At 38.6% G+C, this 12,139-nt stretch overlaps 1 protein-coding gene across 2 annotated transcripts in view; it reads left to right on the top strand.

The window, feature by feature from the left end:
• Window positions 1–12,139, top strand: part of LOC145932699 (uncharacterized) — a 52,244-nt gene that overhangs the window by 37,212 nt on the left and 2,893 nt on the right. The window contains exons 1-2 of one of the 2 annotated variants that reach the window (XM_083031879.1): window positions 9,213–9,424; window positions 10,504–10,672. In XM_083031879.1, coding sequence (XP_082888005.1) covers window positions 9,330–9,424; window positions 10,504–10,672 — 264 coding nt within the window. In that variant the 5' untranslated portion in view covers window positions 9,213–9,329. Of the gene's footprint in view, window positions 1–9,212; window positions 9,425–10,503; window positions 10,673–12,139 lie in introns of those variants that run through there. The other variant, XM_083031877.1, reaches the window with a different exon arrangement.

The raw sequence follows: 12,139 nt of genomic DNA, 5'->3' as shown, positions 1-12,139 counted from the left end.
ATCGACTGACGGGAATTCATGATTCGTTCGCGTAGGTTGACCATACATTCGAATTTTTTTTTCGACAGAGACCAAATTTAAGCCGCTTTCGTGGGATCTCTCTGTCCCGCGGCGGTACACAACACGCAACACGCATCAGGCATTGATCCAATCCAATTACCGCAGCTTCCCGTATCTGTATCCGGGAATCGCGCCGCGATTCTTCAGGTAACAGCGGATTTGGTGCATTTTTTTCGCATCATGTACACCAGTGATTCGATCAATGTGGATTTCATATTTATTTCGATATCCGGCGCAGAGAAACGCATTATGAAATTCCGCGAAGGTCATCATTTCGTACAAACGAAGCGTTCCGCTTCTCTGTTTACAAACACAAGAGGTCTCTCTCTCTCTTTCTCGTCTCCGCGTTTCCACTTCCCTTCGCATTCCCTTCGACTCTGCCCAACCCGTCCTTCCTTCCACTTCTCCCTTCGATCTCTCTCTCTCTCTCTCTCTTACTCATCCCTCTCTTTCTCTCTTCCTCTATGTGTTTCTCGTTTCTCTCCGCACGCCCTCGCCTCCCCGCCGAGCGAAAAAGAGGCCGCAAGTCTCTCCATGTCGTTTCTCCCCACTATCGCCCACTACCGACGCGACCGTTGAGATTTAAATCCCCCTTTGGTGATGGTGGTGTTGGTGGTGGTGAAGAGAGGACGTGAACTTTACATGGCATGGGAACGCGAGCGCGACGACGATACCCAACCGCGAAATGGGAAGAGAGCCCCCGGGTATCGGCGAAGTTTGTGTTCGGGAATCTCTCAAAGGTTCCGAGAGGAACCTTTCATGAAGAGATTCGGGTTAATCTTCCTAATTCGCTTCATCGTGTTCATTCGAGTAAAATTTCGCATTTCTGGTCTTTACAAGCATCAACGTGTCCGCCCGATCTTATCTGTCGTTTTTATATCATTTTTTTTTGTACAGCTGATCAAGTCCCGTTCTGTCAACGCGTAATTTTTAACATTTCCATTCAACGTATAGATACCCGGGTACCAACTGCGCGTTTACGACACATTACGCTGCGACAATTTTTTTATTTTATGGCAGCTATTGGGCATCGAATATTCTCTCCCGTTAAGTTTTAGGAGAATATATATACAAAGACGCTTTGTATTTTGTTTCGAGGATGGGGAAAATTTTTTCGGCAGATTTTTAATACGGTAGATTTTAATAGTTGTTTTGGGCAGCCGAGTATCCGGCTTTATTGACAGAAGGGTTAAAAGGAAGCTGCCAGAAACATTGTCATTCCAAAGAGTCGAAAGAAGTTGTTCTGCGAACTTTGTTATTTCAAAGAATCCGAAGAAGTTGCCTCGAACTTTTTCACTTCAAAAAGTCTGAGGAAAATTCGCTAGAGTTTTGAAATACGAACGATTTTTCAATGCACGAGTGTGTCATCTCTCTTTGTTTCGTCTTACAAAAATACGTGATAGAGAATCGATAGAAAAGTATGCACAACACGTCTTTTTTTTCTCTCCTCTATCTTCTTCCCTTCTCGCACTTTAGGTTTCGTCTCGGCTCTTCGCGCCTCTGTCCGCCTTCATACCCAGCTCTTCTTATACCCTTTTCTTCTCGATTCATGCATCGTCATTCATAACTCAAGTGTTTCTTCGACGCGTTTCTCTGCTGATCAAAGAAGAATTATCTTGGACATGTCTCGCGCGAGATTAATATTATATCGTATCTCTATTCGCTTATCTAATATAGAAACTCGAAACATATATTATATAATTAATTTATTAACACATGATTTTAATAACGCACATTAGATGCATATAGCATACTGATAAGAATTTCAATCTTGCATCCTTAAATCATGATAATATATTTTAATTTATCTTGATATTATTAATTTTCATGTTTTTCGACATAAGATGGGGTTTTCTTAGGTAGTGAAATTAATACGTATAAAAGCCGAGAAAAAAATCTATCTGTCTAAATCGAACGAGAGAATAGAGAATTGATTAAAACGACAAACGAAAATTGTATCTGCAATTTTGCATCTTGATTTTAAATTTTAATTAAATCTTGATAATCTTAATAATTTTAATAATTTTAAATATTGATAATGAATTAAAATTAATCTTGATATTATTAATTTTCATTTTTTTTTTTTGACATAAGATGGGATATTTTTAGACATTGAAATTAATGTGAAATAAAAGCCGAGGAAAAAATCTATCTGTCAAAATCGACTGAAATAAGAATGGAAAATTGACTAAAACGATAAACGAAAATTCTATCTGCAATTACATCGTAATTATTATGGCAAGCCTATATATTTGACGTGTAAACTCACGCTCGATCGATCGGTTCGGACCATTCGTCATCGAACTAGTCTATTCTCGCGGTATGTACTTAGGTACCCCGTTCTCTCTGTCGTATACCCACGTACGCCCCCATGAACATTGTTTTCTGCCCCACCTATATACATATAAGAGAGCCCTATACGGTATATTCTTCGGCGCTCACACTAGCATGACAGAACATACGGGTGCAGCTGTTACAGGACTGAGTTTCGCAGTTAATCAATAACGGAGCCATCACCAGTGAATAGTAATGATTCCACCAAAGTTCACAGACTTCATCATCGATGTAATGGACATCTGGCCGCGTTGAAATTCATTCCGCTCGATGTGCATTAGATGTGTATAGCGATCCTTGATTTTATCTCAAATAGCGTTCCCTTCTTGAGGAGATGCGCGATATCCCCGAAATCAGTTCTATTTTTATGATATGTATATATATAAATAATAATATTTAATACATAAAAATAATATTTAAAAATAGACGATATACACAAGAGAAATATTGCCATGATTTATTAACTGTTTCTTATATATATTTACGATTCGACATATAAAATTATAGAGCTCTGCGCACATCTCTTATAGATCACTTAAAGTGAGCTCTGTATCTGGTATTCATTGATCATAGATCATTATTGTTTCATTAAGAGGAGAAATTAAGTTCATAGAAATTCAGCTGATTGAGATTAGGAAATTATTAAAAATAGATTCAGAAGGGGAGTTCCAACTAAATGTTTTCTAAACCTCTTTTTCTTTCTATAATTTATAATTTCTTGAGCATTGAAACACAGTATCATGCTTTTGTTCTGAATTTCGCTTGTATCGAAGACATGAACAAAACACAAACGATCTCGATTTAATCTAAAAATATATCCGGAGAAAAAAATTATTGTACTTGCCTGAAAAAATTAACAGCTTTAATATATTTATATATATTAAATAACATTTTTTTTTTTTCAAGACTGTCTTTGCGTTTCTGCTGTGTTTCAACTTTTCTCAATAAGTATTTATGCCGCGAAATTACGAAATAATAGGCATATATCTTTCTAGATATATAGGGCATGAAATCAAACTCTCTTTTGCATATACGCACAGTACCGATGTTATGTGTACCGATGGTACACACAATGCTTACTCAACTGTCGCGCATATATATACCTGCTATCCTTTCGCGTTCCCGAATAATAATATTTTACCTATCGCGCGCGCGTGTGCGATGTGTGTGGTTTGCTCGGCGATGATATATGGTTGCACCACGTGCGCGCGTATGCGTGAGTCCGCATACAAGCGCAATGAACAATGGGCAATCAAAGCTTTTTCAGAGTCGGACACGTTTCATGAGAGAGAGAAAGAGAGAGAAAGTAATGCTGCTGAAAAAGTCAACGTCTATGACTATAACGAAGCTGTCTCCTCCCGAATTTGCAAGTCCTGTTGTCGCCTTTTTATCCCGAACCACGTGGGATGCAGTAGACATTATCGATTCCAATCAGGAATCAGGAAATGCAGCAGGCTTCTGAGGATGAGTACAGAAGTGAGAGAGGAATACGCGCCCTATCATATCGATGCGATGACGTAACGATTAGGGCATCGATCGATTACAGCATCTGCCACGAGGAGAATTTACTCGAGACTTCTCACAGGACTTCTGGTGACCTCTCTTTTTCACCCTTCTCTCTCTCTCGCTTCCGCCTATCCGTTTCGCCCCCCTATCTCTCTCTTTCTCTTTCGCGTCCCCGTAGGGGTTGAGACTTTTTCCTCCTCGACTGTTCTCTTCCCCATCGTTCTCTTCCCCGTCGTGTCGCTTCGACGTGTACCGTACGAATTGCGAATTCCTCTTACTTATGCGTTACATCTGCAACGCGGCGGCTGCGTACGTCGTCGGAAGAATAGTGTAATCGGCCGGGGTACCGTCTATAAGGGTGAGAGACACGCGGAGGAACAGATGATGATCCCGTTTAGGAAGTTGCAGAAACGTCCCGGATCGTCTGTAAACTTACGGTTACCGGGTCATCGTCACCAGTGGTTCTTCGATTCGCGCCTCGCTAATTGTTTCTTTTTTTTCGAATTTCTCGCGATTTCTGAGAATGGAATCGATCACGCGTTAATAGTAGAAATATTATTGAAATTCAATCTTACAAAATACGCCCATTAAGTTTTGACTTATTAATTCAATTTTATTTATTTTTTATTGTATTTATAATTTAATTTATTAATTTATTTACTTCATATTCTTTTTATATTCGTCTTTTACGACTATGAATTAAGTATCTATATTATATTTTAATTTTTAATTTAATAACTTGTTTTTGGCATTTATTTCGACATTACATATTAATTATAATTTTAATTATATTGATAGATTTGTGCAAGCATTTGCACATCACATTTCAAATCAGTTGTCGCAAAAAGAAAATATTGCGTTGATAAATAAACTTTTTAATTAATTTATCTTGCAGAATAAATATATATACATTTGATATCGAATCTTGTTACATTCGTCACCGAATTTTTCACTTCCGGGCGCCTAGGCATCTCCCTAGGAATTTCCTTCTTAGTTTGAGAACCTCGTGACAGGTATTACGTAAGTGGCTTGCCGCCGGCGGACCGCGCATCGATCGGAAGCAACGTAGCCGCGTACATGTGCGTGCGGTGCCGCGGTAGAGGATACAGGACGCGAACGGTGCGGAGAGACCATACCTGTCGGCGGTGGTGCGGCATACACACATACACGCACGCACGAGATGCGTATATATACGTATACGCATCTCGCCGTGCCGCACTTAGCACGCACGCACGCACGTATAAGGGGTGGGGAGATACGACGAGAGAGAGAGAGAGAGAGGGAGAGAGAAAGACCGACCCCGTGTCTCGTGCGGTACACCGTCGACACCCTTGGCACGCGCCAACCCTCACAATGGATGCGGCCATCTGCACTCTTTCTCACAGAAAAATCAAAGTCGATGGGCAGCATCGCCTCGCGACCGGCGTCCGTCGATATCCGGCCGGTACTTGGACCCCGCGTGTACATTCTCATACACGCACACGCGTAAATGTGAACTTATGGGAGAGACGCACCTCTTCTCTCTTGGGGTGCATTCCCGGTTCCCGACAAACGAGTTGCGCGAATCAATGCGGACGAATGTGGATCATTGCTCGGGATGACAGCTGGAGGGCGATGATAAGGATAAGCGTTTTGATGACGTTGCAGAAGGCACCCCCGTAGTATTTTTTATGTCAAATGTAATTCTCTAATTCTTGCTTTTCTTTAACATAGAGATCAATATCTTAAGATAAAATGACAGAGGGAGAGAAAGCGAGAGTTGTATTTTATTAATTTTTTTCCCTAAAGAGGTTTTTTTTATTAAAAAATCCGAAAAGAATATAAATGACCTTGATTAAATAATTAAGGCTGTAAGGAAGTATGAAAATAAAAGTATATGCAAACTTAATTAGGGAAAGTGTTTAACAATCTGTGAAAGGGTTTTCCGGATCGGACAATTTTATTTAGCGACAAATAAGTACAATTAAGGATCTTAATGAGAGAGATTGCTAGGTAGAGAGTTCAACGCAACGTCGACACGCGAGGAGAATCGATCGCTAAAAAGCAGTTACTCCGTATACCGTCGTGCAATAAATTGCGCGAAGGGTGGGTTACCCCGCGACAGGGTAACGACTGGGAGAAGCACGTGTGGGACGGGGGAGGGTAAAGGGGGAGCGAGCGAAACGTCGAAGGTGCACGATCTGGCAGCTGTCCGCAAGGGGGTCTGCGACCTCCCCTCGATTCGCTGGTTCCACGGCAGAAAGCAGCTGAGCTACCCCCATATGTGGCCGCACCATGTCGCTTTGGCGCACGCACGTTCCTTGCTTTTTGGCGAATCTCGCGCGACGCTTGACGTCACGGGATCACGTATGTCCATCCGAAGGGGCTGCAACGGTGGTGGGAAAGACGGGGGCCGAAGGGGGCGGGAGAGGGAGGGTGCAATTTTGGTTCCTTCCTTAGTGACTCGAGCCGCCTGGCATTGTAGGAGTAGGAGTTGAATGTTTTCTTTCTCTTTCTTTCGCGATCGTGGAACAATATGTACGTGCGAAGAAACCACCCCTCGTGTGTTACCTCGAAAGGAATTCATTGTAAAGGTACGATAAAGTCAAACGACAGCTGATCCTGTCCCAAGGATATAAGTCAATAAGTACGTTGGATTCGCCGGCGCTAATAATCGAGTACGAGAAACGAAAGAAAGAGAAAAAGAAAGAGAAAGAGAAAAACCATGAATCGAAAATCGCGATCGATGTTTGTGCACTTTCGTAGAATCTTTACACAATCGTATTTTTATCTATTTATATTTATCTTATCTATATTTATTATCTATTACATATATTTTCTATTTATATTATATTTTATCTATTTATTTTATCTATTTATTATATCTCGGATGTGTCTGTCACACGAAAATTTATATGAAAAATAATCCTTCTTTTCCTCCCTCCCAAAAGTCTCGAAAATGTGGACCACTAAATAGTTATCTCATTTTTAATCTTGCGGCAAATGGTAGATAGAACCGGGAAGATTGTCAATTTTTTGCAATTTTTTTTTTTTGTTTTTTTGCTCGACAGAGAGATACTTTAGAAACCTTACCAATACATTTACATAAAAATCCTTTTACGTTCAAATTTTTGCTTGTATCTAAATTCTGAGAGACAACTCACTTACTGTTAAATCTGTTTACAACTGTTGAGTCATATAGGCATAAACAAAAACTAAAAGACAGAGTGTTCAATTACCTTACGATCTAATTTAATGAATGAACGTAGATAAAAACGTAGGTAAAAAAAGCGAGAACAAATTTTTTTCTTCTAAAATTGATTTATGTCGATATGTCAACCGTATACATCTACTAGTACTACTCGGGAATATCGTATATACATTTGCTAGTACTACTCATAAATACTCATGAATACTCATGAATACTTGACTCGAGTTGACAACGTTTATGACCCGATTACGCAGCACATACTCGTGCATTATGTAATTGTAAATACTTCCAGATGGAATCTCGTAGACAATGAGCACTCAATAAGATGACTCAATAAGGAAATAGCGGCACGCGCTCATTAGGCTCGACAAGCTTTTTCCATTACAATTAACAGCTTCGATAAAGCAACGATAAATTGAAAAAAATTAATTATGATTTATTTTCTCAATTAAAAAAAAAAATGAATGAAATCATTAGATTCGTGTGCGGCGACCAGCGTGAATTCTCTATATAATGTTACTCTAAATCGGCGACACAAAATAGTATCGAACGCTATAATTCGAATAGAAAGCGCTTCCCTTCTCCCTTTTGATGTTTCGGCGAAAAATCCGTGGCACGTATACCTTTTTTCCACCCCGAGAAAAACGTGGATCTCGCCATGTAGTCGCATAGGGAAACACGATGAAAGATGATGTGAACATACGCGCGCGCGCCCGCGAGGCATCTGCGATCCTAGCTAGCGGTATACACAATATATATACCTGCCATGTGAAAGATCCCCTAAGAAAGCGAGGGTGGCGGTTTGACGATCAGGTGAAGCATTGTCATTCGAAAGAATGAAGAGAAAAAGAACGGACCAAGTCCATCTCTTCTAAGTTCCTACCTGCCTCTTCTGAGTTCAGGCCGCATCCAAAAACGCGCGTGTGGAACAGAAACAGAAAACATCCCTTAAGCGGTGCGTGTTCGAAATATATAAGTTCCGAATACAAATTTCGGGAAATTTTTTGAAGAATAGATCCTCTTTTTGGACACCTAGGGTTATATGTGCGTGTCCAGGGATTTTATTATATTAGATCTATTTCTTGCTTTCGAAAACATAGAGAGAATAGTAGAGACCCGAAAGCAATTTGAAATTCTTTCAGAGCAGTTTGAAAAATCTTTAATCGGTTTTCTGCAATTTATAAGCTCCATTGATTAATAATATACATTGTTTAGATTTATGCTTGAGCGGTACTTTCTTTATATTTTCTTTCGTATACGAATCCTTAAATCAGTATCAAAAAAATAACATTGAAATTGCTTGTTTTAAGTACGTGAACAAAATGTCACACTTTAGTCACACATAAGATTACAATTTTCCGGTTATAGTTTTTCCGATTTTGTCTCGGTGTATAATAAAAAATTTTTACAGTTTCAACGGGAATTTTTTAGCATCATATAAATTTCATTTTCTCTCTTCTATCATATTCTATATTTTGAAAAAAGTAAACGAAATTATTATCAATATTACTTGATATACATATTTTTGCTATCTTTATTGATTTTTCGCGATTGTACGTAACGAAATAACACCAATATTTTTCAAATAAGAGGCATCTTGCAAGCTGTATTTTACTTCTTCAAATATTTTCTATTTTATAATTATAAAAACATGCGATGAATTATAACAGATTGTCTAAAGCTTAACTTTACGCGATATATCGTCTGAACGATTCAAGTTTCGATCTTGAAACTCGGAAACCGTTCAATCGCTTGAAAATTCTTAGCAATAAGTGCGATGCCAAATAAGCTCGGTGTCGGCGGTGCCTTTCGCCGGAGAAAATAAGACCCATACAAGAGCTACCGGGGAATGAGGGCGAGCGATTAAACGAGGATCAGATCCCAACGTACACACGTGGATGACGTGCTGCACATATGTGCACTTGCGCGTGGAAATTCATACATACGGGAACATGCGGCCCCCCCACAGCGGTCTCGATTGCCCTAAGTTACCGCGCTCGCCCTTCTCCCGCCCTTGAGTTTTTTTTTTCAGGCGGGCCCTTTCACGGCCTGTCATTGGTCATTTCCCCACCATCGCGTCACATATCCGCCATATATAACTCGTGTTTTGGCGCGCGAGACTCCAGTTCCAGTCCGAATCCCGCATTCGGATTATGTAGTAGTTTGGGACTTTGCTGATCTACATTTAGAAGCTCGGGAAGAAAGTATAGTCCGATAAACTGTTAAGATCCATCTTATCATGAATATCCTGCATACGGTTAAACATCCTGCGACGGTTAATCCTGCGTTGATTAGGAGCAATGACGATATACGTAACATGGGCGCTTTCGAAAGGTATGCAGATATAAGGACTGACCGACACGTTTCGCATAAGTGTAGTGTTCTTACGCGATATACTGTGAAACATAGTACACATCACGATCGAATCCCGATGGCCTGGGACTTGCGTAGCTAGCATAGATCTGATTCTATGTGCATCTGATTTGAAATTAAATTTACATGCAAATCGTAAGTCTTCTTTGCGTCCTACACGCTGAAGAGTGTCTTAGAAATTTGTGCCAAGTGAATATTGAGATAGTTATATCGATAAATAAACGATATAAAGCATAAAAGTACTTAGTGCTAAATTAGCGATCCTGATACAGTTCGATTGGAGGCATTTATTAATAAAAAATTGATATTAAGCCATATGAAGAGATGTGTTAAAGGATGAATTCAAGTGTTCGCCGGCAACCGCGATTAATTCACGGGTGTACAATTGTATTATGGACTGTTTGTAGAGTATTCTTAAAGATTGCTTAATTATAGAGACGATTCAATCGGTATGTGTTTAATAAAGACACATTTTCAGTCAGAAATTACGTGTTTGAAGAGCGATTATCTGCTTCAGAAAGCGAGCGAATTCTCGTGAACGCGTGCGCAGTAGAGCCCCACGTTTTGATGCCACGTGCTTTACGCATGGAGAATAAGAGGGAGAATGATATATAGTCGCATTTTTTTTTATGATGGACACTCGAACAGAATATATCACAACCTCGTCATCGCGATCGTGTGTCGTAGAACTATCACGATTTTTAATCGGAGTTGTAAGTTTTTCGAAAAAAAGAAGATATACATTATTGCACTCACCCCCGAATTTCGTAGAGCACATTTTCAATCCAAGAGCAGTGTTTTTTTTTTTTTTTTTATGACTTGTGTGTAAAATATTTTCATTATTAAAAAAAAAAAAGAGATCTTCGTCCACGAAATGAACTGAATATAGTTCACTATCGTTGATACTCTTCTCTCACTTTTATGATTTTTCTTCGATAAAGTAACACGTTTTCAAGATTACAACGAGAAACGACGAGATCGACTTTACGGTCTCACTTACACATGATTCTAATTAAATCGCTTTGTTCGTCTACTTGCAGATTCATAGACGTATTAACGAAAACGACATGTCGCTCCGATGTGACAAACACGGACATACTAGACTTTTGCAAAAACCAACATGGACAGCGAAAACGCGAATACGGATGTGACGAAAATAAGGAGAACCACGACGCCACCAGCAGCTTATACAACCCTACTCCGCAGAAGGTAATATGATTTTGAAGAAGGATTTTTTCTACAAGAGTGTGTGCATGTATATTAATATTTTATCAAGCGATGCATTTTTAAAGAACGTGTAAATTCTTTTAAAAACCTTATAAAAATTAAAAACGTCGCTTTAACAAAGCGTTTAATAAAATGGCTATAATATGTGTTGGATAACAGTTTAAAAATAAAAATGAATTAATTTTAAACGTACTTGAATTAATTCTAAACATATTACGTGCGTTTCCATTGAAATATCACGTGAAAACTTATGCTTGCAATCTTCTTCCTCGAGTTAAATATAAGATCGAAAGAGGAAGCTCTAATTTCTTCAACTTTAATTTTAATGCCAATTTTTGATTGTTAGATAATGAAATAAAAAGCTTAATGACTCTGGAATAAAAACTAAAGTCTTTTGTTAGTAAATTAGTAATAAAATGCTTATGTGTATTTTCTAAATGAGAAGCAATTTAATATAGTCCATTTGTTTCAACATTTGTTAGAAAATATTATAATTATTTCATTACTTTACGTAAAACTTTCGTTTTTCTTTAAGAGTCATTCAGCGTTTTTCTTTCATTAGTCATTATCTGAGTCATTGTCTAACAAAAAGTTAAAGTCGCAGAAATTAGAGCTTTCTCTTTCGATCGTTAAGTGTTTTCACTATGAGTCCTTAAATTACTAAAATACACATACACATATTTATTCAATTCGTACAATTTTTTAACTTTAAATTTTATTTTAATTAAAAAGAATTTTGTTTTGTGTATATAATATCTATTTAATATATAAATCATTTACATAACATTTATTCAAGAAGAGAAGCTGATTTGAATTATATTTTAAATTATGATTTCTCAGCTGATAACGATATCTAGATTTGTGACATTATAGTTTTACTATATAATGGAAACACAGAGAGAAAGAAAAAAAGGGAGAACAAGCGTGACCACGAGATCGGGAGAGATTTCACGCACATTCTATACATATTCAATTCAATTCCGGATATTATACGCACATTCCGAGATAGATAGAGCCTTTTCCGCGATAATTTAAACAATAAATCCGACACGCGTGCCGAAAATGCACCTGCAGCTGTCTCTTATCACAGAGTGAGATACATTGATTTTTAACGTTGACGATTTACATACATGAGCCGATCGTAGATAGCGGTAGCGAGTAGATAGTTTTGCTACAAAAAAAAATTATCTCCCCTCGTATTCTTCCGCTTATTGGTCTCTGATTTGCTCATAATACGTATACAACACCTTGCACATCCTGTGACCGCTAGTGACCTGTTAACTACCTGCGCGATCTCTCTCTCTCTCTCTCTCTCTCTCTCTCTCTCTCTCTCTCCCTCCCTCTCTTCTGATTTTCCTCGATGATCAACGATGATCGACTTGCATTGTGTGTTCCTTCTCTTCTGACCTTCACCGAGTGATCGATAAAAATCACCGGAAATATCGATTC

This window comes from Prenolepis imparis, unplaced genomic scaffold (assembly GCF_030444845.1).
Source record: "Prenolepis imparis isolate NDT839.2.m4 unplaced genomic scaffold, iyPreImpa1.0 SCAF_2, whole genome shotgun sequence".
NCBI lineage: Eukaryota > Metazoa > Arthropoda > Insecta > Hymenoptera > Formicidae > Prenolepis > Prenolepis imparis.
Note: the sequence above shows the minus strand (reverse complement) of the source record. Positions and strands in the feature narration are given on the sequence as shown.